At 38.5% G+C, this 26,914-nt stretch overlaps 1 protein-coding gene and 1 long non-coding RNA gene across 3 annotated transcripts in view; one reads left to right on the plus strand and one right to left on the minus strand.

The window, feature by feature from the left end:
* Window positions 1-882: 882 nt before the first annotated feature.
* On the minus strand, window positions 883-4,908 carry LOC146440831 (uncharacterized). Its single transcript, XR_014849687.1, has 3 exons — window positions 3,973-4,908; window positions 3,389-3,523; window positions 883-998 (listed from the first exon to the last, which is right to left on the minus strand). It is a non-coding gene; the product is annotated as an uncharacterized LOC146440831 (long non-coding RNA).
* Window positions 4,909-5,015: 107 nt separating this feature from the next.
* The window catches only part of KIF5B (kinesin family member 5B), a 34,208-nt gene continuing 12,309 nt past the window's right edge, over window positions 5,016-26,914 (plus strand). For both annotated transcript variants that reach the window (XM_085050382.1, XM_085050383.1), the window contains exons 1-14: window positions 5,016-5,390; window positions 13,770-13,857; window positions 15,414-15,487; window positions 15,923-16,027; window positions 16,438-16,486; window positions 16,765-16,820; window positions 16,928-17,015; window positions 18,479-18,603; window positions 20,112-20,216; window positions 20,616-20,761; window positions 21,573-21,721; window positions 23,048-23,241; window positions 24,189-24,257; window positions 25,366-25,572. In XM_085050382.1, coding sequence (XP_084906508.1) covers window positions 5,265-5,390; window positions 13,770-13,857; window positions 15,414-15,487; window positions 15,923-16,027; window positions 16,438-16,486; window positions 16,765-16,820; window positions 16,928-17,015; window positions 18,479-18,603; window positions 20,112-20,216; window positions 20,616-20,761; window positions 21,573-21,721; window positions 23,048-23,241; window positions 24,189-24,257; window positions 25,366-25,572 — 1,581 coding nt within the window. In that variant the 5' untranslated portion in view covers window positions 5,016-5,264. The remainder of the gene's footprint in view (window positions 5,391-13,769; window positions 13,858-15,413; window positions 15,488-15,922; window positions 16,028-16,437; window positions 16,487-16,764; window positions 16,821-16,927; window positions 17,016-18,478; window positions 18,604-20,111; window positions 20,217-20,615; window positions 20,762-21,572; window positions 21,722-23,047; window positions 23,242-24,188; window positions 24,258-25,365; window positions 25,573-26,914) is intronic.

The following is a 26,914-nucleotide window of genomic DNA, read 5'->3' on the forward strand; positions in this document are numbered from 1 at the left end:
CTTGAATTCAAGACAATCATGCTCCTTGCCTTCAGCTCTGGGTCCCAGATCAAACAGACAGACTGAAAAAGCAAAGCCTGCTAAGCCCCCATTGCCTTAGACCTGGAGCAAGATCATTTGTTCAGTGATTCACAGACATACAGCAAGCACAAACAGCAGGCATGGGCTGGGGGTTTTAATTCTAATAAAAGCTTCAGCAGGACTCTGAAGAATATGTTCATATGAGGTTCCCCCCCCAACACCAGCCTTGAGTTGTTTTAGACGATCAAAAGCAGAGCCCTAGAGGTATCTCCCCACTGAATTTCAGTGTTTAAGTTCTCATTTTTAACTCCCACATGAAAGGATTCTAAGAGTTTTCCTTTAGCAACAATGGAAAACAAGGCATATCTAATCTAATTGTTAAAAAACTATCAATTTTTGCCACAACTATAAAGAAATTGCTTCAGGCAGGCCTCCAGCAAGCTAAGATACAATCCAGTGATCAGTTTTAAACAATGAAAGGCTTTTAAACAATGAAAAGCAACTGAGAGGAGAGATTTATGATGGGATGTTTCAGACAACATATGCTGGATGCTTTTAATGGCTAAGAATATAAACAAGGTCCAAAACCGTGTTTCTTCTTCAAAGATAATTGGAGCCAATGCTTTAGGTAGTAAGCAGATAGATTTTTTTTTTGCATGAATTTGCACAAATTAGCTGAAATAAACATCTAAAAATGTAAAATTCCCAGAGCTTGCTTTTGTTTTTAATTAGTCTATCACTATCAGAATATTAAATGTGATCTTGGTGATTAAGAACAAATTAGAGGGTTTTTGGGTTTTATGCATATTCATTTCCAGTTAAAAAAATGAAATAAAACTGATTTTTAGAATTACATTTTTTCCAAGAAGAAGTTACTATGTATCAGCCGAAGCATTCTCAATACATTTATCCTTCCAGCTCACATAAAATCCTCGACTTGATTTGGACCAGAAATACATTCTGTATCATATTGTTTGCTCGAATGAAAAGAAGCTTTAGAGTTTTGTAAATGGATAAGAGCTTCAAATACTCCAGCTGAACTCCAACAATATCTTAGGCTATTGAACTCCATCCACCAGCCTTCTAATCTCAATAAATCAGTTAGTGAGTTCCTCAAGCTAATTTGCCCAGACACAGTCTCTTGGTAAAGAGACTTGGGATAAGTTGATATTATTGAAAACATATTTGCACAAGCTGTTTGAGTCATTAAATGTTAATTTTAATTACACATTTCCAGTTTCAGGCAACATTGCTAGACTTCATAAGACATCTAAATAGCCTTTATTTACAAAGTGTGCTGCAAGGAACAAAAAATTTTGTTTGAGGTACACTATATCTGGCAGATTAATCACTCTTTTGTCCTACAAATTGACTTGCAAATTTGGAATAAATTTGACCCGCAATGCACCTCAAATTCTCAGAAGTCATGTCATATATTTTCCCAGCATACTGCAAATTAAAATGAGAAGAGTACTTGTGTTTGCATTAGGCACACTGAATGTCAACAAGTGCTGTCAACTGATGAATCTCAGAATTTAATTCCTGAAAGGGCAGGAGGAAGCAGCTTTAATTTGCTTCTCCACAAACACCTGGTTTAAAGATTTATTCAAATATGCAATGTTCTTTTAAGACCAAATGAAGATCATTTTTGCTCTGCTGGAACAATTTTGATGGTTAATTACATCATTATCCCGATATAGCTTCCCTGTAAGGTTTAGGTTTGCCAATTCCCTTTGCTTAACATGTTTTTATTGCTGGGAAAGACTGAAGATCTAAAAGAGCTGTAAATCATAAAAGCATTTGTAGAGGTTTATTGCACAGGTCATAAAGGGAAAGAAACATGGTTAGTGAACTAACAACACAAATTCTTTACACAAATTACTTTAATAAAACACATTAGTCCTTACTGAGAAACTTTACCAAACTTATTTGTCAGCTCCATGGGGCAAACTAGGCTTAAACACCAAACAGAATGATTCACTTTTTATGACAATTAATATATAATTTTTTCTCATTACCAAATCTTACTTTTAAACAGAGTCTTTTATCCTAAGCATCAAAAAATGTATGCTACAGACATTACATAACAACCTAGAAGACAGCAAATATATTCTCAATTGGCAAAGAAAGCACAATCTGTAATTGCGACAAAATGGGAAATTTTCCAAGGTGCTTGGTCTCTGCCCTGTTCTTGTGAGACCACAGCTTTGAACACGAGTCCTCAAGGCTGCTCTTTTGACACATCTTGGCGCCAGTAGAGATAACACAGTGCCCTCTTTGAGCACACAGCTTTGTTGTGTCAGCCTTTAAGTAGGTCATGTCAAGGAACGGTTGCTATTTTGAACAGCAGATCAGAGAAGAGAAACTTCATGACAGAGTCCCTGAAAGGGATCTGAGAGCACATGTATGGTTCAGCAGAGCTCTTTCACCAAGGGCTCCCACAGCTGGGGTGGGACACCATCGGCCAGTTTTCCTATGAGCTTGCTGAGAACCAGCTGCTTCAGTGGGCAGTGCCTTCTACAGAGTTCACACGTGCTGACATTTTTTGTTTCAGTTAAAATGAGTAGTTTTCTACTTACATGTCTGTGTTGTCTTTGTGGAGTCTCTGCTCTGTCAAACATTCAACACGTAAACAAGGCCAAGTACCTATTTTCTTGAGAATCATATCATTATGAGGTTTCTTCCCTTCTTCTACCTGCCAGCATATGTAGCTAAAGCAAATGTACCCTTTGCTTATGGATAATGAGCACTAGAAGCTTCTTCAATACATTATGGTAAAGGATGTTCAGCAGCTGAAACATGTACTTCTGGGAGTAATAATCACAAAGCTGTTCATTATGCAGCTAACATTTCTTTTCCCTCATGTACAAAAGTAAATTAAAATTCATACGCCTTTCATAAAAGTAATAACCTTTTTTCCTAGGAAATCTTTAAGGATCCAAATCCAGCAGCTTCATAAGAACATTTCTAGCCATAAGCTTGTGAATAATCTCAGAAATAGTTGAGATAGAAGCATTAATGTATCTTGCTGCTTGACATACAAAGTAATAATTTCTAAAATAGCAACCAACTAAAATAGGTTTTCTGATATGTAAAAGCTAATAACAATTATGTTTAAAACATTTAATTGAAAACTGCAGACAGATGTCTGTGTATATGCCATATGCTAGATGGACCAGCACTGCATGTTCTACAGACTAAGCCTTTATCTTGGCTTTTCCAGACAGCTATTTCCACATGTGCTGGTAGGTGTGGACATGTAATTGTTGCTGCCCTGCACAAGACAGCACAGTCCTGCTGCGTTTTTCATCACAGAGGAAAAATAAACTTGTTACAACACGAACTCAATTTAGAAGACTTAGCTTACCTCATAAGATAAACCAGGCAAGAAATGTTTTTTGCGTTACTCTGTGAAAAGAACCTATAAATGCAGATAGATTATTAGGTAATTCTTCTGTCATGTGGAGCAGTTTTGAAGCAGCGTTCACCTTGCATACTTATCCTATGGAAAAACACATCATTGAAATCCCTAAGCTGAGAAGTCTTGAAAATGGGGGGTGCCTGATTGCAGATGGTTCCTGTTAAAATTCACAGTAGTTCCCCCTTTTTTGATAACGAAAAAAAAACCCTTTTAAGGGAAGCACACTGCTTTTATGAGTCCTTCTTGCCTACTAAAACATACTAACTTAAGAGAAAGACAACCCATTATTTTTCTGGTGGTTTTGTTTTGGTTTTTTTGGAGGGTTTTTTGGGTTTGGTTGGTTGGTTTGTTTTTATTAACTTCAAGGCTATTTGAAAAATTTCCAGTACCAATCATGATTTCTGTCAGGAAATTGAACTCAGCCAAGCTGTGAGTTTGTACTTTGTTCCATCTGAAAGTTCATGCCTGGATGTAAGAGGCACAGTTGTAAAGGTGTGAGACTCTTGGGAATCTCTATCAGAATGGTTTACCTGATTTTTTTGTCTCGATACAGTCCCTAAGTTCCTTTAGCTCACGCTCGGCCCCACAGTTTTCTGTCACATATACAGTGCTCTCCCCAGCACTGCCGTGCCCGCTGTCCTGCTGGTGACATGTCGCGACACCTCTCCGACACCAGCCACCTGCCGAGATGAGGCGAGAGCATGGATTGGGGCAGGGCGGCCAGCAAGGCCTCATCCCTGTAGCCCTGTGGCCCACAACCTGCCTGAGGGAGCTGGGGGTGTCTAGGCTGGAGAAAAGGAGGCTCAGGGGGATTTATTGCTCTCTGCAATTGCCTGAAAGGAGGGTGTAGCCAGGTGGGGGTCAGCCTCTTCTCCCAGGCTACCAGCAACAGGACAGGAGGAAATGGCCTTAAGATGGCCCAAGAAAGGTTCAGGTTGTACAGCAGGAAGAATTTATCCACAGCAATGGTTATTAGACATTGGAATGGGCTGCTCAGGGAGGCTGTGGTTGCTGTCTCTGGATGGAGTTAAGAAAAGACTGGATGTGGCACTTAGTCGATGTCACGGTGTTTGGTCATAGGTTGCATGACCAAACTCGATGACCTCAGGTCTTTTCCAGCCTAACTGATTCTGTGATTCTGTTACTGTGTGGCGGATGCCAGATTGCCCAGGAAAGCGATGGAGTCACCAACTCTGGAGGTGTTTTAAGAGGCGTCTGGATCTGGCACTGGGTGATACGGTTTAGCGCTTTAGGGGTCACAGTGGTAGTGCTGGGTTGATGGCTGGACTTGATGATCTTAAGAGTCTCTTCCAACCTCGCTGATTCAACGATTCTATAATTTCATGATTCTGTAACGCTGCGCTCTATGGTTCCACGATCCCAGGTGCAGCGGGACACGGCCGGCGGGCCCGGGCGGTGCCATGGCAGCTCCGCCCGCCTGAGGCGGCCCCGCCCCTGCCGCCCGCCCCCGGCAGCCCCGCGGGAAGCGCCCTCTCCCGCCTGGGGGCGGTGCCGCGCCTGCGCGCTGGGCGGGGCTGGGGGCGGGGCGGGCGCTGCGGAGGGTGACGTCACCCGCCCGCCCCACCGGCGGGGCGGGGCGGGAGTCGCGGCCGCAGCCGCCATGGCCGGTGCCATGTTGGGGAGGAAGTGAGAGCGGGAGGCGGCGGCGGCGGCCAGGAAGGAGCCCTTCCCTTTTCCCTCCTGCCGGGGCGGGCGCGGGCTTCCCGGCCACGGCGGCTTGCGAGACCCCCGGCGCGGGCGGTGCGGCGGCGGCAGCTGGCGGCGGCGGAGCTGAGCGCCCCGGAGGCGGCGGTGGCCTAAGATGGCGGACCCGGCGGAGTGTAACATCAAAGTGATGTGTCGCTTCAGGCCCCTCAACGAGTCCGAAGTGGCCCGAGGCGACAAGTACATCGCCAAGTTCCAGGGCGAAGACACCGTCGTCATCGCGGTGAGGGGCCTTCCGGGGCGGGAGAGGCAGAAGCGCCGCGGGCGAGGGAGGGAGAGAGGGAGGGACTGAGGGGGTGTCAGGGGTCGGCGGGGTCAGCCGCCGCGGGGATGGGCGCGCTGTGAGGCGGGAGCGCTCGGGAGCGCCCGCGGGCGGGGACGGCTCGGCAAGGGGAGCGGCCTCCTTGGAGTCCGAGGGGAAGGGGAAAGGGGGCAGGGAGAGCTGCGGACGGGGTGGGCTGGTCCGGGTGTGGGCACGGCGGGACAAGGGGCGGGAGGTGGTGGGGGCAGAGGGGCGTGGGGCTGTGGGACACGGCGGCGGGGGCAGGTCGGGAGACCTTTGACAGAGGCTCCGGCCAAAGGCCCGAGTGCCGAGGTGAAGGCGAGCCCGCAGTGTGCCCGCCGGCTGGGCGCTCCCCGGGCTGTCCGGCCGGGCGGTGTGACCGCTCAATAGGCGCTCAAAAGGCACGCGTGGGAGCTGCCGCCGGATAATTGTCTGCGGAGAGTTTGGGGGAAGAATTGCAGAACGACAGCGCAGGCTCCTGAGAATTAGTGCTCGAGATCTGTACATCGGTGTTCCGCTGAAAACTTCTTTATGTTGTTGTTAAATCAGAATAAACAGACTATTTGCCTTGCTCCATCTTTGTAAATGTGTTGTAACTGGAGTCTCCTTGCAAGGTATGAGGCTCGTTAAAAACAATATGGATGTTGCAGGGGAAAAGATAGTCCTCTCGGGTTTGTTCAGTGGATCATATTTAGCCTCAACGTGGAACTGGAATATAAAAATAAAGTACAGTAGTTTATTGCCTGGTTTGGTTGGTGTTGTACAAACACACTTTAGTCCCTGTGTTTGTTTTATTTTTGTTAACTTCTAATTTGTGTTTTCATGTAAATATATTTCTCAAGAGAGACTGCTGATTCTGCATTGCTGAAAGTAACTTCGATGCCAGTTATCTGTCCTAAAATTTTTGGGGTTTATGTTCTCTTTTTTGAGGCTACCATTAATAGCTTTTTTGCACAGTATCTGAAGGTGCAAGAGGCAATTGAATAAAACACCTTTTTTTAAAGATGAGATACTAAATACTAGTGCTTTAGTCTGTTAACATTCAACTGAATTTTTCAATAAAATATGGAATTCCATGAGTCTGGAGTGACAAGAACAATAGCATGCTTGTGAAATGAGGTAATTTGGGTTTATTTCAGCTGGCAAGTTACTATCTTGGAGTACATCACTTCTTCCTGAGGTTGTGCAGGTAAACTCAGAGTAAGGAACCAAACCTGGAAAATGGAAAAATTAAGTAGAATGAATAATCTCACTTCCATTAGGGATTACCTATGCATTGTGACACTGCATAATCTGTTTGTAATCCACAGTTTAGTTTAGAAACCTTGATATGTTCTAACTTAAAAAATAGATGTTCCACATTTTTGTTCAGTAGGCTAGTATAAATGAAAGCTTATATTTTTAAAATACTCTTTAAGTGCACTTTAAAATTATCTCAAATGTAGATTGTGCCAAGGTGGTTCTGTATCCGAGTCAAAGTTTGATGGTGTGCTCCTGAGAGATCATGTGGGGCTTTCTGCTGAGGGTTGATGTTTTGTGTTGCCAACTGTACCTTGGTGATTTCTGCATGGTAAACATCACAACAAAAAACATTGCCCAGTTGTCCCGGGTCCAGGACTTACCATGTTTGACTTTGGGGAAAAACGCCCCCAAATTTATTGGATTGGGTAACAGTGACGGCATAAATAAAGGTTTTGATATTCTGATTTTGTTTTTTTAATGGTGGCTATAGCACAAGATTGATATCCTCAAAATTATGACTTGTATCTCTAAAACTGTTGAGATGATAACTTGTGTTTGGTGGTTTTGTTTTTAACAAGTTGACTGAGTTTTTACAAATTTAGGGACCCTCTAACCTGAGCCTGTATCCAGTCACTGCTTGTTTCTGTGTGTTGCAGAATTGCAACAGAAGCAGTGCTCATGAAACAGTGTCTGAAAGGTTCCTCCATAGGCTCTGTGTTTGTTATTTCAGCTCTTTGGTTTCTGTCCTTATTGCTACACGTCACGTTGGCTGCCTGTTGAGCAGTAATTGAGCCACTTTTGGTTTTTTAAAGCTGCTTTCCTCAGCTGCCTGCGGGACTTGCACCTCCTGTGGGCACCTGGGTCGGTGCGGGAGCAGTGGAGGCTGCTTTAATAATGCTTGGGAGTTGCCTGTAATGGTCGATGGGAGGTGAAATCTGGGAGGCAGCGGAAGCAGAGCTGATCCCAGACTGCAGATTTGACTCCTCTGGAGGAGGGTGGGGAGAGAAATCAGTGACTATAACCACACTCTCCTCCTTCCTTGACTCCCCTGTCAACTCTGAGCTGGCGATCTTCCCTTCTTTTCCTAGCTCCTGTGTAATTAATGTCATCATTGTCTTTCTGGACAAGTGAGCCATTTTGATTTGTGTTGGATAAAATAATAGTTTTAACTGTAGCTAGTGTGTAACAGCAGTGTGAGGGGACAGATGGTGTTGGTCTGTTTTAAAGAGCAGCCTCTGAAACAAAGTCTTTTCTTTCCACAGAATGAAACTTTTTAACTAGTAAAGAGCTTCTAATTTATTAATTGAAGGTGGCTCCTTTCTGTCATAATATTCTATTTTTTCCTAATGGCTTCTCCTGTTAGTTAAGTATAAGTATTTTGTTAAAACAGGTGACAGGGTTACTTGTTGTATGACTTTTATGTTAAGCATTAGAAATGTACCTGTATGCAAAAGTCATGGCAATTTGCTCATGGGTTTCAGGCTTTTGATTAAGATGGAACAGGGAGGAAGAGCAGTTTGATATGGGATTATGTCCTTTGTTTTTTCAGATGTAAAACTACTTGCAACTGAGTAACTTTATAGTTCTGCATATCATATCTATATATACTCTTTATAAACCTTTCCATACCTAGTGTTGCTCATCTTAAAACTACCCAAAAGACACATTACTGAATACAGTGACACTCAGGGGTTTGGAGCTGAAGCCTAAACCAAAACCAGGAGTACCCAGTGGCTGAAGTGGTGAGGCCTTATGGGTGTGCACAAAAATGGGCAGTATGTCTCATGTCCAAATGTTTTTTGTAACAATCATTGTATATTCCTTATTTGTATGGCTTTTAGGAAAGAATCATGGCTACCTGTTTACATTTTCCTGTTTGTTTAGAGAACTGTTTTTATTTAGTATAAGATGTACCCCTATGATCCAAGAAAGAGCTTGAGACATTTTGCTTTCTTTTTCATTATCTTTTAAACTAGTATTGGATAATAAATGAGACAAGGCTAGGTTAGAAAGTTGTTAGAATCAGGTAATGAAGGTCACTTGCTACTACTGCAGCTTTTAGCAGCAGATTTTTCAAAAGAAAAATGTAAAATGTGCTTTGCTGAAGGCTGTACTGGACTGTATAAATTCAAGAAGTGAGATGCATTCTTAAAAGCAATGTTAATATTAATATTATTAATATTAATATAATTAGCTAATGCAAAGGAAAGCAGTGTTGAATCAGAGACACAAAAAATGCATCATGTTGACAGTGGAACTTTAAATATGAATCAGGAGTTGGAATCTGTAGGTGAAATAATACTGTTCTTCTCTTGTTACTCTCTAATTCTTTTTCTTCATTCCATTAAAATGTTGAGTAACAAAGATGCTTTTCAGGTGACGATGTGATGATTTAACAGAAAGCAAATATTCTGGCTTACAGAAATTTGTGAAGGGAGAGCTTTTCTCTCTGGCTGCTGTGCCACTTGCTTAGAAACACCTTGCTCACATTTGTTGCAGTTTTTTGTTCTGAAATTCAATGACCATTTTTGTAACAGCAGTGCTTGCTTTTCTCTCTAGAAGCAACTTTTTACTAAAGTAAAGTTTGGGTGAAACATTTATTCAAAAGTTATTCTGTTTCCATTCTGGAATTTGAGTTTCTAGTCACAATGTTTTAAATCACATGTTTCAGTCATTCTGTAGCAATAAATGACTGCTGAAAATGTTGATACTTGAGTTGCAGTATTTGGGCAGAAATGAGAAAAATAGGACAAAAAAGGCTGAGATTCACTGGCTGCTCGCTGACATGTATCAGCTGCACTTTTGTGTGCATGGGGCTAAGATGAAGAAAATCCTCATTCCTTATCCTAAAATTAAAATATTAATTTGTAGCTGTGCCTTTTCACCCTTTGGCAGTGTTGGACATGATTAGGTGTGTCAAAGCAGCAATACTTTACCTGACTCACTTCTTCCTATTACTAAGCTATCTGACATCATACTTTCCAGAAATTATTCCACGTGGGATTATTCTTTTAACATATTTTGCACTGATGGGAAGAACATACTTTAGTATAGATGCTGAACTTAAAGGCGAAGTAAGCCCATTATGTGCTACTTCAACCTTTCACCAAGAATAGGCTAAGCATGGGTAGGTATAGCACTGTTTTAACTGTCCATTCTAGAAAAAAACACTAAAGAGCTTCTGGATGTGTTGTGATAGAAAAATGTGCTACTGATTTTTCAAGTGAATTTTCACTGCTGGCTTTGCTTCAGATATCAATACATAAAAAATAAGGTAAACTCAGCTGATCTTACAAATAACCAACTCTCTACTTTATGAAAAGTTGCAATAGTAATAAGGTTTTTTAAAAGTTACTTCTATGGAGGTAACCTTTAAGTATTTCTCTGACTTTTGATGTAAATTTTCATGTAGTTGTGATTAAAGGTTTTTCTGTAGTCCTCACTGAACATACTGACAAAAAAACTTTTCCAAAGAAACTCTCATGTACTCCAAATGTTGTATAATTTAATTGTGTCATTGGCTGAGCATCCTTTTATGTAATAGGTAACTAGTCTTTAAGTTAGCTGTGGAATTGTGTACTTCAGCATCATCCCTTTATTAAGATTCAGTTTAACTACTGCTAAAACATGTTGACAGCTACATTTTTCTGAGGGCAGTGAGAGCACTTAGAAAGTTTTTGCTGTGGAACCACTTCCCTTCAGTACAAGGCTACTGTGGGAGCTGAAGTTGCCTTGTGGTTGACTGCAGACGAAAGATATGCTAAGCAGAGAGCTAAAGGATTCTGAGAGAGGAAGTCAGAAGCTCTGCTTGTTTGCTTGGTATTTGGTCTTGCTTATAAGGCCATATGTATTAAATTTTTAATAGAATTTGAGCACCAGTTTCTGGAAATTTCTGGAGTGTGTCAAAGCAGCTGTGTTAGGGACACTGCTACTGCCCCTGTTATGGACATAGTAATGTGGTAATGCTGCTTGGGCCTTTTGTGTCTTTGGTTCATCATTAGATCTGATTGTTTACTACTTGGGGAAGAAAAGGCATCTGGTGTAGAAAAAATATCTGACACTTTAATCTTTCTTGATTAATCTCTTAAAGGTAATGAGGAGGCTTTCTGGGGCATGGTAATCTGTGTAATACTGTTTTAGCTTTGTTTACTGCAGAAAGTAGACTGTGAAGTGAAGTGATAAGACATCACATTGTAGATGTCAAAGATGTGAAACCGTACTGAGTGGGAGTAATTTGCATTCTTAAAACATAATTATCCTGGAACCTGCTTGTCCAAACCTACTTGGTTAGGTACTGATGCAGTGATGATAGAGCAGGGACATGCCACTAATATGGCTTTTCATTGGTATTATAAATGTACTGTGACCTGGGAGGGCAGGGAGATACATAATTGCTTTTTTGAGTGCCTTTTGAAGTTGTATCTAGGCTTCATCTAGGAACCTGTAATACTGAGGACATGTAAACAAATATTCCACTTTTCCAAAGCACAGAATTGGTTATTCAAAGGATGGAGAAGGGACAAGTGACAACAAGACTCCTTTTGAGAATTCTTTTGGCGAAAATTTTTAAATTTTATATTTTGGTAGCAGTTGTTAACTTGAGGGAAATTGGAATTGGTCATGTGCTTAGCAGCTTTCACTGTATAAATAAACAAGATCAATTAAGGGCAATACTGCCCAAGTGAAGGCCTTGCAGCTGGATTTTCTGTATTTGTTAGTCCATGGCATTCACCATATGTGCTGTTCTTTGTATTACATTTTGTTAAATAAAAGTGACTGTAATTATGAGATACTGTACTTTGGCTCTGCTCTCTTATGGAGGCATTTAAATGGCAATTGGAGAGTAGGTAATCTAAAAGTATTCTGTGCCTACAGATTACTCTCAAATTGGTAGTATTTTTTTAAACACAGATAGTAGTTCAATTCAGTCAAACGTCACTTGGCAGAAGAATTAAAAACAACAAAACCCTCTAAATGTTTAAAAATATAGAGAAGGGAAGCCTTTTTAAAACCTTCTGCAAATACCTGAAGATTGCAGTATGATTGCAGATGACTGCAGGTTGTGCCTACAGTTCTTTCTAAACGAGAGACCTTTCTGCAATTTGGCATCAGAAATGCTCTGTAATAATATGTAAATACACAATGATGTGTTTGTATGTATTCAAACAAATATAGTATACAAAAAAAGCTAACACGCTAATGCACTTTTCCATTCTCGTCAATGTCATATTCTGTTGGCAACAGCAAAGATCAGATATGTTGTGATCTGTGAGAAATACTTAGTATTGTTAACAGTTGCTTCATAGACTGTCAAAAGTTTGTATCCAGGACCTTTCCCTACTGCTTCTAAAATCGATTTAATTGGAATGATTGTCATCTATGTACTTTCTGGAGCAATAATTTGACGAAGGCTTTAAATCTTAAAAGTACAGACATATAGATTCCTAATGTCACATACATTGTTTACAGTGACATTAGACAATATCACTTTTCTCTCTATATTTTTCCAATGTACAATGGTAAATATGATGCTCCACAATGGAATTATTTCAGTGCATATAAATATGCACTTGAACATGAAACAGATCTGATTAATATTTTGTGATGTAGCTGACTTACAGTGTGTAGTGTAGCTGATTGATACCTCTGAAATTAGAGGCTTTTTGAAACTGCAGCTGCTAGTGAGAAAGATGGTGTCATCTTTTCTACAGGATCTTCCCTTTTGTGTAATGTGTTCTCAGTCTTCATTTGCTTACCTCAGGGGTACTTGAACTTGTTGGTTGTCTCCCTCCTGGTGTATCTAATGGCCTCAATTCTACCTGTAGAACATAGGGATTTGAGGTGTCTTTGAAGCTGAAATGAGTCATGGAGAAGGCTGGTATTTTCTCTGCTGTGAAACAAGTGTTCTGACAAACTTCAGCACCTTAGGGAGAGTTTCTGCCTACTGAGTCTTGTGGTTTCTTAAACATATTTATACAGTGAACATGGTAATTATTTTTCCAAGAGGGCACTCATCCACCTGAATTCAAGGCCTCAGATAAATATGTTTAGTCTAAAAAAAGCTTTGTTTGGTATGGTGCTAGATGTTATTAAAAGACAAATGGAAGGTCAGGCAAGGGAAGGGAAATGTGTTGGGTGGATGAAAGATGGAAGCCATACTTGTTTCTTTGCCAGAGAGGCAGTTCCAAAATATCCTTGCAGGAGAATGATTATGAATTAAATTTAGGCAGAATGGAACACTTAACAGTTGCAGGGAGTTTAAGATTGTTAGCTGACCTAGGTTCTTTGTAAATTTTGCCCATCTGCTTGGCTCCCTGCAAAATCAAGCCCTGAAAGTGCTACAAAAATTTGAGTTTTGTAAGAGCATAATCATTCCCATCCTAGTGGATTGTCAGCTATGTAGAACTGTTACGAAAATCTCTTCTCTAAAACAAAGTAATATCCAGCATTCCTCTCAAAATTCTGTCAGAGCTTCCTCATATAGTCTTTTCCAAAACGAGTCTTGTGAAAGGTTGTCTTCCCCAATATAGTCTTTTCTTCTGCTTGGGGAGCTTTATTTTAAGGATATCTTATATGGCACAATAGTTTGTGTTGAATGTTTCTTTTTGGTTTGATTTTTTTAACAAATACTACCAAGGCAGATAGATGCTCTGTGTCATGGGGTATAAGCTGTTTTTAATAATTTGGGTTTACCAGAGTAAACCTACTACCAGAGTAGAGGAGAATAAGAGGTTCTGAGATGTACAGACCAGACATTGGCTTACCTTGTAAATAAAGTAACTTGAGGTCATGTGGCAGAGTAGTTTTGCAGAACTATTTAGATAACACTTTGAAACCAAATATATTTAATTCAAGGTCTTACTCGTAAGTGAGCGTGTGAAGATTTAGGCAACTATATAAGCTGATTTCCTCGCTACAGTCTTGAAGTGCTTAAAATAGAGGATTGGGCTGAGACAGTGTAGGATACTTCTAAACTATTAACAAATACCTTCCAGTTATACTTGCAGCATTTTTTTGATAACTCTTCTCTGTTTTCTGTTTTGTTTTATGTTTGGCTTTGTTTTGTTTTTTTTACAGTCCAAGCCATATATATTTGATCGTGTATTCCAGTCAAACACATCACAAGAACAAGTATACAATGACTGTGCTAAAAAGATTGTTAAAGGTAAGGTGGAAGAGCAACTTTACCATAAGAAAATCTCATATTCCTGTGCATTTCCAATGTTGAAAACTAATACTTCTATTGCTGCCTTTTATCTTCACAATGTTTAATAAGTGCCAACGTGGATTGTAGCACTATACAATCATCCTGTAGTTGAGCTGATAAATTATGCCAATGCTTAACCTGCTGTTTCAGTTAATTGCAACATTTTATAACGTTTACCTGTTAAGTTTTAGGGGGTTTTTTATGGTTCTCTGCAGTGATTGTTTAAGACAATTTGTCAGAAATTAATCATAATAACTGTTAATAATAGGTTTGAGGTGTGTCATCTGCCCTCCCCATGTCCCCCATCCCCCCAAATTTACTGGTGAAAAATACTGTACTGGTGAAAAATATTCCTGTTTGGAGGAATGTAAGAGGGAATGAAATTTGTGAAATATGAGTTACTGCTGTGCATGTCAGAGTGTACAGTTTCTCCAAAACTGAATTGTCAGAATTGGCCTAGTAACTTCAGAAAATCAAGTCTTGTCACAAAGAAGGATATGCCACAGTATGTTTTTGTAGTCAGCAGTTAACTGGTTCCCTGGAAATAAAATTGATCCATTTTGTGAGAGCATCAATAAATTCTAATTGAGCTAACTTTCGAAGCAGCTTTACAAAGCCTTGTCAGAAACCCCTGAAATATCAACTGTTAGTGACAAGAGAATGTTGGGTAAACCTGTAGGGTTTTTCAGCATTAGAAAAGTGAACTGCTGTGGTAAATCCATGCTGCTGCAAGTATATAACTCTTTAATGAATTAAATAGTAATCAGGATCAGATCTGAAGTTTGCTTCTTAAAAACTGGATTTAATAATTATAATTTATAATAATTAATAAGAATTGTAATGCTGCCCCTTTTCTCCATATGCAGCTGATCTCTGTGTGGCATTTCTCAGCTGTACTGCATCAAGTGGTAAATGAGCTCTAGTGGTGGGACAAATGGATTTATGGGAAATAAAAGTTTGCTAGCAGGATATGATTTTGCAGTAACTTACATGCAAACAAGCCAACCCACCAGCCCTTCATCCTCAATCTAAAACTTTAGCTTGGTTGATTCATAATTTGAAATAGAAGCTTATTGCCTAAGAGTAAGATGCTTGACACTTAGGGCATTGCTCATTCTCATCACAATTGGACAATTAAACTTTCCTGAAGGCAGAAAATATGATGGTGTTCTCATGCTGGGTTTCTTTGAGATATCAAAGACCATCTGTTCACCCTGGCAATGGTATTGGTTTTCTTTTTTGTTCCTGACTAAGTCCTGATTTTTCTCGTTGAAGAAACAGGTGCTGCTAATACAGTCAACTTCTAAGACACAGTCAGTGATGGCATAGTGCAATTAAAAGGTGTACGGAGGAAACACCCTCCCTCCCTCCCCCTAGCTCTAGTGCAAGGTTCCCAAACATCAAGTGATTTAAGTTGCTGGACATTTTAGGATCTCCCTGCTTGCATTTTATTTAATTCAACTTATCTTTAGAAGAAGGAAATGAATGCTAATGAAAATACTCTTTCCCTTTAGATGTACTTGAGGGATACAATGGTACAATATTTGCTTATGGGCAAACATCATCTGGAAAGACACACACTATGGAAGTAAGAAATGTTAAAATAATTCTCTCTTACTGGCACTGTCATGTCTTTTCATCACAGTAGTCTTTGCTTTGTAGAAATAAGATGTCTGCTTGTTTTCTTGCAAAATTTTGATACACCATTGTTTCTTTTAGGACTGAACATGGCAATTAGTTGTGGGGTTTTTTTAGCCCTCAGTAGCAGGATGAGAAACTCAAGAATAATGTTAATAGCATCTTTTCAATTGTAATAGCTTGGGAGAATTCTGAGGCTGTTCTTTTTACTTCTGGGGAATGCTGGGGCTAAATGGATGGTTGATTTCATAGAGTAAGTTTCACAAGCATCATACCTGTCAGCATTTTGTCTGTTAACCTGAACCACATGTTTTGTGTTTCTATACTGTTTGTAATGCTGGATTGAGTATGAATTTTTTGTTGTATTTTATCTTTTTCTGTTAAGGGGAAGCTTCATGACCCAGATGGAATGGGCATTATTCCAAGAATAGTGCAAGATATTTTTAATTATATTTACTCCATGGATGAGAATCTTGAGTTTCATATTAAGGTAAACTTTTCTTCATTTTTACTTATTTAATCTGTATTAAAACTGGAAGGTAGTCTGTGGGTAAATTGATATTCTGTATCTGTTTCAAATGCCTGTAACTTGGAAACCTGATAACCTGAGTTATTTCTGAAGTAACTGATTGTTCTTAAAGAAGAATTATGTTAACACTTTAATTTTGTTCCATTGAACATTGATGGAAACTATGCTGATCTTGTATGGCAGTGCTGATAGTGATTGAAACTTCTGATCAAAACAGTTTCTTCTTAAAGGTGTATTTTAGTTCAGCCTTAAGAACTTGAGCTGGATGTAGTGTTATGTGGGAGGTCATAGGAATCATGCTGCATCCTTGTGATCAAGAAGCAAAGCATTTTAGCTTTCTGATGTATCTGTTTTCCTCTTCTTACTTCAAGGTGTCATATTTTGAAATATACTTGGATAAAATAAGGGACCTTTTGGATGGTAAGACTTTTATTTGTATTGAACATATAAATTAACGTTCTGGAGAGACATTAGAAAAAACCCATTACATTACTTAGGTATTCATTATGCTGATAACCTATGCATGATAAATCATAATGGGAAAGTATGGAGCTCATCTATATAATATTACTGAAGCTGCAGTGGTGGTGGTTTCTTGTATGTTAAGGTTTTGTAAAGTGTTGTTGAGAGGTAACATTTATGACTTGGTCATACTTCCATTCAGTTTTGCCTTAGCTTTGGAATGTTTTCTTTTCCAGTTTCAAAGACCAATCTTTCTGTTCATGAGGACAAAAATAGAGTTCCCTATGTCAAGGTGAGCATCTGTCTGATTTCATCTTGCATTCCTCTGGTGTACACCATTTACTTCTGCCTTGTTGGTGTGGCGTTTTTTTTCACAACTTCCCTTTTTTTTTCCCAAAGGGTTGCACGGAGCGTTTTGTATGTAGTCCAGAAGAAGTTATGGATACTATAGATGAAGGAAAATCAAATCGACATGTAGCAGTTACAAGTAAGTGTCATCTTCTGTTTCCTTTTAGTGATTTATCTATTAGCTTGTGGTAAACCTTAAAAAAGTAGGAATGGCGCGAAAATAGTGAGCTAAATAAATCAGGTTTTTGAAAGGGTCAGGTATAAACAGTTTCAGTGTGTCTTTCAGAAACAAGTATTTCAGTTCATTTCTTGTTAGATGATGTTGCTTAGACTGGGATTGAAAGGAGAAAATAAGTAGTCAGTGAGGAACTGTGAATCACTGGAGAAAAAGGTGTAGTTCTTTAGGAACAGTACAAAATCCCAGTTTGTGGGATATGTTTCAATTAACCTAGAAATCTGTAACCATGGCTCATCCACAATTTGATCATTCTGTTGCATATTCTAAGAGCAGCTGATCAGAATTCAGACCTGCTTCAGAGTTAAGCAGCATCCCAAGGGCCCAAGATTTTTGGCTGTAGCATGCAGCTGAGTTGCAAGGAGCCATGTCATAGGTCTCCAAATTCCCACAAGAAGCAGGATTTGGAATTGACAGAGGGGTTAAAGAAAACAAGGAAAGATGTAGGTGCATGCAGAGTAAAACTTGAGTTCTTAGTAACTGAGGTGACTACCAGAAGTCTCAGAGACAATTTGAGGATGTGTCACAATCTTCCTGTGTCTAGTTCTTTATTCAGGAAAAGAGAATATACAGTCGTTAAGAAAATATAAGGGTTTTCTTCTTATTTCTTCTGTTAAGAATCAAAAATAAAAATACAGTATTCCTTTTAAGGAATGATTCAGTCTTGCAGTTTTACTTCATTGCTCCTAAGTGAAAAGGTTCTGAACTTTTGGAATGTTTGGATAGAATATTAAAATTTGGATAGAATTTTATTTTGAAAAAAATTTGGATAGAATATTATTTTGTGTTCTTCGCTTCTTTAACATCAGTAAGCTGGTACGTTTAGAACAGTGAGAAATTTATAGTTAAACGAAGAAGAAATAGCAGATATTCTCACTCAGATTGCAATCTGCTTCGATTTTGTTAATGGATTAAAATAATACTTTGAATTCAACAAATCTTGTTTGCTCTGCATGTTTCACAGCAGAGGGGGGCAGTACAAGAAAGGGCTGAAAGGCTATGGCCAGTTAAAATTTTCACAGAAGGATAAATTGTGGTATACTGGAAGTCTACAAAAGACTATCAAGACCTAAATATACTTTCTGTTCTAATAAAGTAAATGAATGTGTGAAATCCATAGTTGACAAGCTAGCAAACCTGATCAGTGAGCTTATGTGATATTAATAGGAGCCCAAGGGAAAACTGGATGTTTCTTACTCAATTAGCTGCTACCATTGGTTTTGCTGCATCTAGTTCTACTGTCATTGAGAGATCACACTATACAGCTTCATTAGCTTTGGATCTCTTGCTGCACTGTGGGAAGGTGTTGTTTTAAGTGAGACTGGTTGTGTAAATCTTTATAACAATGTGTTTATTTTGAATTATAGATATGAACGAACACAGCTCCCGAAGTCATAGTATTTTTCTTATTAATGTAAAACAAGAGAATACTCAAACAGAGCAGAAATTAAGTGGAAAACTTTACCTTGTGGACTTGGCAGGTAGTGAGAAGGTAATTATAAGTTTCTTTTTCTGCTCTGAAAAGCTCTTTTTTCTTTATGGTCAAGTATTTTACACTAGTGTAATAGTGATTGTTCAGTTATCATCTCTGAGGTGTGTTAATTTTGACTTTAAAACATGGTTTCTGAATCCAAGGCTGGTTTGGCTGTTAGATACTACCACTTTAAGCTGATCTGCATTTCTGCAGTGTCAGTTTGTAAATCTGGACTAGGGTGGAGAAAGAGGGTAGAGTTCAGTTTCAGTATCTGAGAGTGCAAAAAAAAAAGTGTACAAGTGTGTGGGTTAGGCAGATACAGGATTAAAGTTTTATGGTTGTGAAATATCTGGGGTTTTCTTATGTAGTGATACCAAGTTTCTTAGTTTGAAATTCTGATTAACATTTGTTAAAATGACAGCTTGCCTTTCCTATGTCATTGGCTTAAAGCAGGGAAAGAAATGCATACTGTAATTAGTCCTTTAAGAGCTGGATTTTTGACATTCTTTTCATCTTTGCTTCTGGGTTTATCCCTGTCTTTGTCTCCAGTTTTTTTTTCAGTCATTTCTGCTTGCTGTTGTTTTTCCTTACATCATTGTTCTATGACCTTATTGTTGTCTCAGATCCTATGTTTATTCTGAAATGTGTTTTTTTAGTCACAGTCTTTTTTTCTTTTAAAGAAAAGGGCTGGGTCGCAGATCTCCTTTCTCTGTAGTTCCTTTCACTGTTTATTTCAAACTTTACTTTTGTGCACTTCCCCAGTCCCTTTGAAATACATGGAATTTTTTAATGCCTTGTGTGGGTTTAAAACACAGGGAAGTAGAATTGTTTAGTTGCAGTCATGATCACAGCCTGGTGGAAATAGTTCAGGGAGGGTTACAGAACTCTAAGTCACAATCAGCCCTCGAGGCAAAAGAGGTAAGGTAAATAGAATGGCATCAGATCTGATTTTTTTCACGTTTCTGCTGATACTTACTTAAGTTTCTAGAGCACTCATGTAGGTCAGATTCAGCCTCAGAAAACTGTTCTCACAAATTTCTGCTCATGAAGACCCTCTGCTGTATTTTCCAGGGGTAATAGTGGCCTGTGATTTGGGTTTTATGGTTTATTTTGTTAGGGTTTTTAGAGGGAAGAGGTAGTTTAGTTCTAAGGGTGATCACTGGACAGACTATTCATAATGCTTAGTTACTTTTAAGGAATTCAGTCTTTTTTGCAAGCTTCAAAAAACTTTTGAAGTTGTTCATTTGACAGAAGTTTTAAACTATACATTTGTCTTCTACAAAAAGGTGTATTTTGCAGGGAGAATATTCACTTCCGTTTAAAACATGAGAATGTCTTCCGACACTGAGTTTTGAATGAGAAATTGATAATGAATTGGGGAAAGAATCGGGGGAAGAGTTTGCTTATGTGTACCTCATAAAGTTAAGGAGACTGACTTATAAGTGGAGAAATTACTTACATTTTATTTTAAATGTTGAAGGTGTTTCTCGTAGATGCATTTGGTAATGTCCTGAAATATTGTATAGGTTAGTAAAACTGGAGCAGAAGGTGCTGTGCTGGATGAGGCCAAGAACATCAACAAGTCTTTGTCTGCTCTTGGAAATGTCATCTCAGCACTGGCTGAAAGCAGTGTAAGTGTTCTCTTTTGTCTTTTTATACTTAAAGATTAAAAGTTTGCATCTGTGAACATATTATGCTGGTGAGAAATTCTCACCAATCTCAGTGATGTGAGCCAGTGCATTGCAAGTGGCCATTGCTCTTGTGCTGTATTGACAGTATAGATTAATATGTTACATTTAACGCTGAGGGACCCAAGCATCACACTGAAAGTTTCCTTGTGCTCTAAAGGTTACCAGACACAGAAGTACAATTTTGTCCTCCCACGCATCTTCAGTCTTATGATTTATGAATTAAAGTAGAATTTAATGTCTTTCTAATAAGGTCATGCCTAGCAAAAGCATAGCTCATGTTTCAAGTAATTAAATGTGTATGAAAACACATGACTGATCTTTTAACCATTTTCTTGATAGACATATGTTCCATATCGTGATAGCAAAATGACCAGAATCCTTCAAGATTCACTTGGGGGTAATTGCAGAACCACTATTGTTATTTGCTGTTCTCCATCTTCTTACAATGAATCTGAAACTAAATCTACTCTTCTGTTTGGCCAAAGGTGAGCAAATGACTTAATAGAAATCAGTACAGAATGATAAATAAGTAAGTTTCTCTATTAAGATCCCTGAACCAAAGTAATTAGAATGTTTACTTTCTTTCTGTAATTCTTCAGCGTATATATGGCTAAGTGTTGTGATCTATCTTACCTCATAAGATATAAAAATCCTTAAACCAGCCAGGATCCTGAAGACTGTATTTCCAGGAGGAGCATATCATTTGGTTCAAAATGTGGTTTAATGTGTAGTCTTGGAGGGCAATAAGTACTTCCCTGTCCCCTGCCCTCCCTAAAGTGGAAGAAGATAGGAAGGAGATCTCCCCTGTTAATTTGGATCCTTTATTTGCCAGGAGAGCCTCTCCTCTGGTCTGTATCTAACAGTCCAGTAAACTTGGAGTTGATATTTGTAAATTCCCCTGTTGTTTGTAACTGAATTTATATGTACCTATTTCAGATTAGGTGCACATTAGTAGCTGCTCTTTCCCATTCTATTATTAATGCTTAGTTGTTATGCTCCAGTTCCTGACCACTAGATTGAATCACATCGTTTACTGGAGCTCATTACAAAAGCAGTCAACATTTTGCTAGTCCATCTGGTCTTTGATGTTAGAGTACCTCTTCCACTTCAGTTCAACAAGAACATTTCCTACAGGTGTTTTCTGAGAAGTTTTGTATTATGGAAAATAGACCAGATGATTAGAAATCTGTCAGAATGTTTATGCTTTCACCAGTGATATGTGGACATATGATTTAATAACCTTTAATGCCTTTCTTTAAAAATGAAGTCTCAGAGCTTTTTGCTTTTTCTGTGTAGGGCAAAGACCATTAAGAACACAGTCTGTGTCAATGTGGAGCTCACGGCAGAACAGTGGAAGAAAAAGTATGAGAAGGAAAAAGAGAAAAACAAGACTCTTCGTAACACCATACAGTGGCTGGAAAATGAGCTCAACAGGTGGAGGAACGGTGAGAAACAAAAACAAAAATGTTATTATTCTGCAAACTTTAGGCAAGACAACAGACTTGGTCTGAATTGGTCTTCAGGCTACCAGAAATAGCTAACGGCACTCTGCAAGACAGTAATAAGGATATTGAAGCTATAATATTAAGTCAACTTTGGAATGTGATATTTGTCACTTTATTGCAACTGAAACAACTTCTGATACTAATGTAATGACAATGTCTGAAAGTATATTTGTGTTAGATTGTTCAACCCTTGCTTTTCTAGCAGAACGAGAAATATGTTATAAAAATTTTATTTTGGGGGACAAAAAACTGATACTATTTTGTAAGTGCTGAAACTAAGTCAAATGTTTTCTCTGGTCTGATTTTCTGATTCAAAACAGTATCGCTAGATCTTGCATCATTTAAAACGCAGACACATGAATAGGCAAAAAACCTGTCCAAACCCAAAGTTGCTGACAGTGCCAAATGTGTGCCTGTTCGTTCCTCCTGAATTATTAACTTCTTATCAGTTGAAGTTGCCAGCAAAATGCAAGTTAATAATGAAGCCATAAGCTCAGGAAAAGAGGAACATAGGTCATACTTACAGATATATTCTGGAGTTTGGCAGCTATAGAAGATGATTTTGCAATCTTGTAGACAACTACACCACATCCTGATATAAATAAGTTTAGTAGGATGTGGGGTTTCTTGTTTATCATTGGGTTTTTTATTGTTTCATAGAGCAGGTATGAGGCCACACCTGAAATGTCAATATTCTGGAAGAACTTACACTTAACACGAGATACCAAGTGTTGAAAAGAGCCTGTACCTTCCAAGGACTGCATAAAATGTTTTGAATAAAGCACTAAGGAATTTAGTTTCATTTAGCAGAGAAGTGCCTTGATTGGCATGTGGTGTTTTCTTCTTTCTAAAGTTAAAGTGTTTTCATCAGAAAAAGCTTTATGAAAAGAAACGCATGAAAGTGTGACTGAAAGTATTTTAAATTAAAAGCAAAGCAATTTAAATATAGCTACTTAGCACAACAGACTGACAAGGGAAAGAGAATTTTCTGTTGTCTGGGAAAGTTAGGTGACTTTCTAGAAGACAAGGTTTGATATGTTATTTGGAGCTCATAGCAGAGTAACTGGGTGAAATACAATGTTTTGTGGTAAGCAGGAAATAGTTTGGACGATCTAGTCTTTTTTTTTTGCCAAGTAATCAAGTGAACTCAATTGCTTATTAACTGTGGAGTAATACTGTTAGTATGAAATATGTAATACTTTTCTAGGGTAATTTTGTGGGAAATATGTCATGGCTAACAGTACTAAAATGAAGTGTATTTTTAAGGGGAGACTGTACCAGTTGATGAACAGTTTGACAAGGAGAAGGCCAACTTAGAAGCTTTTGCAGTGGACAAGGATATTACTGTTATTAATGATAAACCAGCTACCACAATTGGAGTAACTGGCAATTTCACTGATGCTGAGAGAAGGAAATGTGAGGAAGAAATTGCCAAACTGTACAAACAACTGGATGACAAGGTATGCCATTCTTACCTAATGTAAGATCTCTTGAATTACATCATTGTGTAATATGTCCTCAACATTCTCATGAGGGAAAGTGGAGAGGCAGGTACAAATCTCATCACTCTCAGGACCAGTGGCAGGTTCCAAGGAAATGGCCTGAAGTTGTGTCAGGGGAGGTTTAGTTTGGATACTAGAAAAGGTTCTTCAGGCAGAGGGTGGTTGGGCACTGGAACAGACTCTCCAGGGAAGTGGTCACAGCACCAAACCTGACTAAGAGGTCCAGAAGCCTCTGGACAACACTCTCAGGCACATGGTGTAACTCTCAAGTTGTCCCGCACAGGGTTGAGAGTTGGACTTGATGATCCTGATGAGTCCCTTCCAAATTGAGATATTCTATGATTCTATATTTAATTTGTCAGTATTTGTTTGTTAGCTCAGCTTGTTTAAGTATTTGCTGAGAATGCTTGCTCTTAATTCTGACTAAGAGAAACCGAAGTTGCTTTATCTGGTGCTAAGGGAGTATCCCTTCTTAGTTGGAAAACAATGGAAGTGGGAAAATGAGTAATTTGAAGACAAAATTTTTTCTTTCCATGTAATGCATATTTTATTTTAATATCATCTCAAATTTAAGCAGTAGTACTATATTTGGATGGAAAAGAGTCTTTTAATTAATCTTAATGGTTTCTTGGAAGTTAGAACAACTTGGAGAAGTCTTGCAAAAGCACAGGTATAAGACTTGTGTCTCTAAAGCATGGTTTTACACATACATGCCAGATTAAGAGCCTAATGAATCAACCAGTAAAATGAAGATTACTGGCTTTTACTTTTATTGCTTTAATTTATTGCTTTGTTTAATTGTCTCAGACTAGGGAAAAGTTAGATGGCTAGCATCTGTTCTCTTAGATTATTTTTTCTGAGTGGTATTTGTCAGTTTAAGGAATGGAGTCTTATTTCAACTGCAGGATGAAGAAATTAATCAGCAGAGCCAACTAGTAGAAAAACTGAAGACACAGATGTTGGATCAGGAAGAGGTGAGTTTTGTTCTTACATTTTTTTTTTTTGTTTGTCTTTCCTTTAAAGAATTTGGATGTATTTGGAACAGTTTATGGTCACAGTTAATGACCATTGAGTGGAATGACAGCTTACTATGGCACAATAGTTCTCTTCCATGTCTTCTCTAAATGCTCTGCCTATTCATTCCTCCCACTTACACTGTGCTGATGGCTAAACGTAAACCAGTTTACTTGAATCTTAAGTATCCATGAATATTGAAAAAATAGAAGTAGTTTATGCAAAGACAGCAGCAGTTGTCTTCTCTATGCAAAGTTAGCAGGTTGTCAGAACTGAAAGTAACTTGATTTAATGTAAGAAATCTGTTTTAAGGTTTACTTCTGGTCAGTTGTTGTACAGAAGGAGAAGGGAGAGGAGGGAAATGTATTGGCCCATAATGAAAAAGGAAGTATCTGTGTGTTAATTCAGATCATACTTGCTAGAATATTCAGGCACATGTATGCATATGTTGCCAGGGATATAACTTAATGGGAGGGGAAATGCCTATTAGTAATGAAAATTTCATTTAGCCAAAATATTAGGAAATTATTTCTCTATAGCACAAAGATTTAAAAAAACAGTAATCCTTGTGTACATGTTAAGAAGGAAATGGGCCAAGGACTAGGGAAGTTGGAGCTACTGTTGAATCTAATTTAAAGAAATAAATCTGCTTCTTTAGCAATTGTACGCTTTGTCTAGTTATTCTTCAGCAGCTAAGAGTGTTAAAATGCTGGAAGTTTAATCCCTAGACTCTTGACAATTTCAGACTCATGAGTAGTGTTCGGTGACTTTTTTGAGAACTTGGAATATTCTATGTGCATTTCTAGTTGCTGTCCCTATATGTCTTCATTTGTAGTCACTTCCATTTTTAAGATATTTAAAAACTTAAAGAACTGTGGATGTAGATGGTAAATTTAATTGTTTTCATTATATTCTGTCCTTGGTATCCTTATTGCATGAAGCTAGTCACTAAGAATGCAGATAGAAGCTATTGCACCTAAAAGCTTTCATAAAATTCAAGCCATACATGGAATTTTCTTCGTGATTATTTATGGTTGTAATTTTATTAATTCTCTATCAATATTGCAGCTTCTGGCATCAACCAGACGGGACCAAGACAACCTACAAGCAGAACTGAATCGCCTTCAGGCTGAAAATGATGCTTCTAAGGAGGAAGTGAAAGAGGTGTTACAAGCACTTGAAGAATTAGCTGTCAACTATGATCAGAAGTCTCAGGAAGTAGAAGATAAGGCAAAGGAATATGAACTGCTTAGTGACGAACTCAATCAAAAATCGGTATGAAATTGGGATAAGGAATTACTGACAATCTTCAGTGTGACTTTGCTTGCCTCACCCATATTTCTTGAAGTCATTTAAAGTATTTCACAAGGCAAGATGAGAGCCTAAGTCTAAAACTTACTTAGTTTTTGCAGGGGATGATTTTCTAAGGCTTGTAAGCTTAAGAAAAAAGTGTATGGTGATTATTTACCTTGATAGCGCTTGTCATTTTGGTGCCTGTGGCATTTTACTGCCTGAAGGGTGTTCAGAAATATCCTAGGTGTCAAAAGTTAACACTTTCATTAGGTGCTGGTTTTGTTTGTCTTTCTGGTGCAGTTGGGGAAATCCTGATTTAAGAATCTGCTTCTTCTAATCTTGAAGTTGCAGTGAGCATGCTACAGCTTTTCTTAAAAGGAATGTGTATTTGCCTGCTTATGTGTATGGCATGTGAAATAACTTATCTTGATGCCTTCAGTAATAAGCAATTTGGTTTACTTTCTGAAAGGAGTTGTTGAGGACATATTCCAAAAGATAACCCTACTTAAAATATAGGTACAGCATCAGTCCCACAGAATACTGTATGCCTTCTTACATACCTGCAAAGTTGATGAACTAACTGACAGTTTTGGTAGTCAATTACTTTTGGCAGACCTCAATTATCTTTAAACAGTTAATATTCTACCTACTATCCCAAAGTTCTAAGTACTGGAAGGGATAAGCATGTTTGCTGGCACTGCAGACAATATTAATGGCACAAGTCTCACTCTTCCCTGTTCTTGAAGATGGTAATAAGAGGCTCTGGGTCTTGTAGTGACTGGCTTTCAGTTTTCAGTTAGTAATATTTGACTTGGTAGAACACTGGTGATGTAATTGAAGTTCACAAGATCATGAAATTTCTCTTTAAACTTCTAAGTAATCTGAGCTGAGTAATCTTTACTGGTAGTTTACATCACTTGAAGGTTGGCCAAAAGTCAGAGAATCCATGATTTTATAAGCAGCATTTAAAATCTCGTGGAGTAGGCTTGTTGTGTGTGTGTATGATTCTGAAGTGTATGGTTTGTTTTTTCCTGGGTTTTTTTGTTTGCTTTGTTGATGTAGTTTTCAATTAGTTTATAGGTAGTGATTCTAGATATTGTAACTAACATCCATTGCATGTCATGAATAACTCATTCTGCAAGAAAGCAGCTGTTCAGAGGTGTCATAAAATTAAGACATTTCTGTGTTCTCAAACTGGCACAGCTAACCCATGCAGTAACAATCCTTTGGCATCTTGACCTGCAACTTTCCTGCTGTAAAACTTCTGGTATTTTTTTTTTAAACTGGACAACCAATAGCAGACTCTTGAGCATATGAGCTGCTG

This window comes from Lichenostomus cassidix, chromosome 2 (assembly GCF_008360975.1).
Source record: "Lichenostomus cassidix isolate B80296 chromosome 2, HeHo_3.0, whole genome shotgun sequence".
Classification (NCBI taxonomy): Eukaryota; Metazoa; Chordata; class Aves; order Passeriformes; family Meliphagidae; genus Lichenostomus; species Lichenostomus cassidix.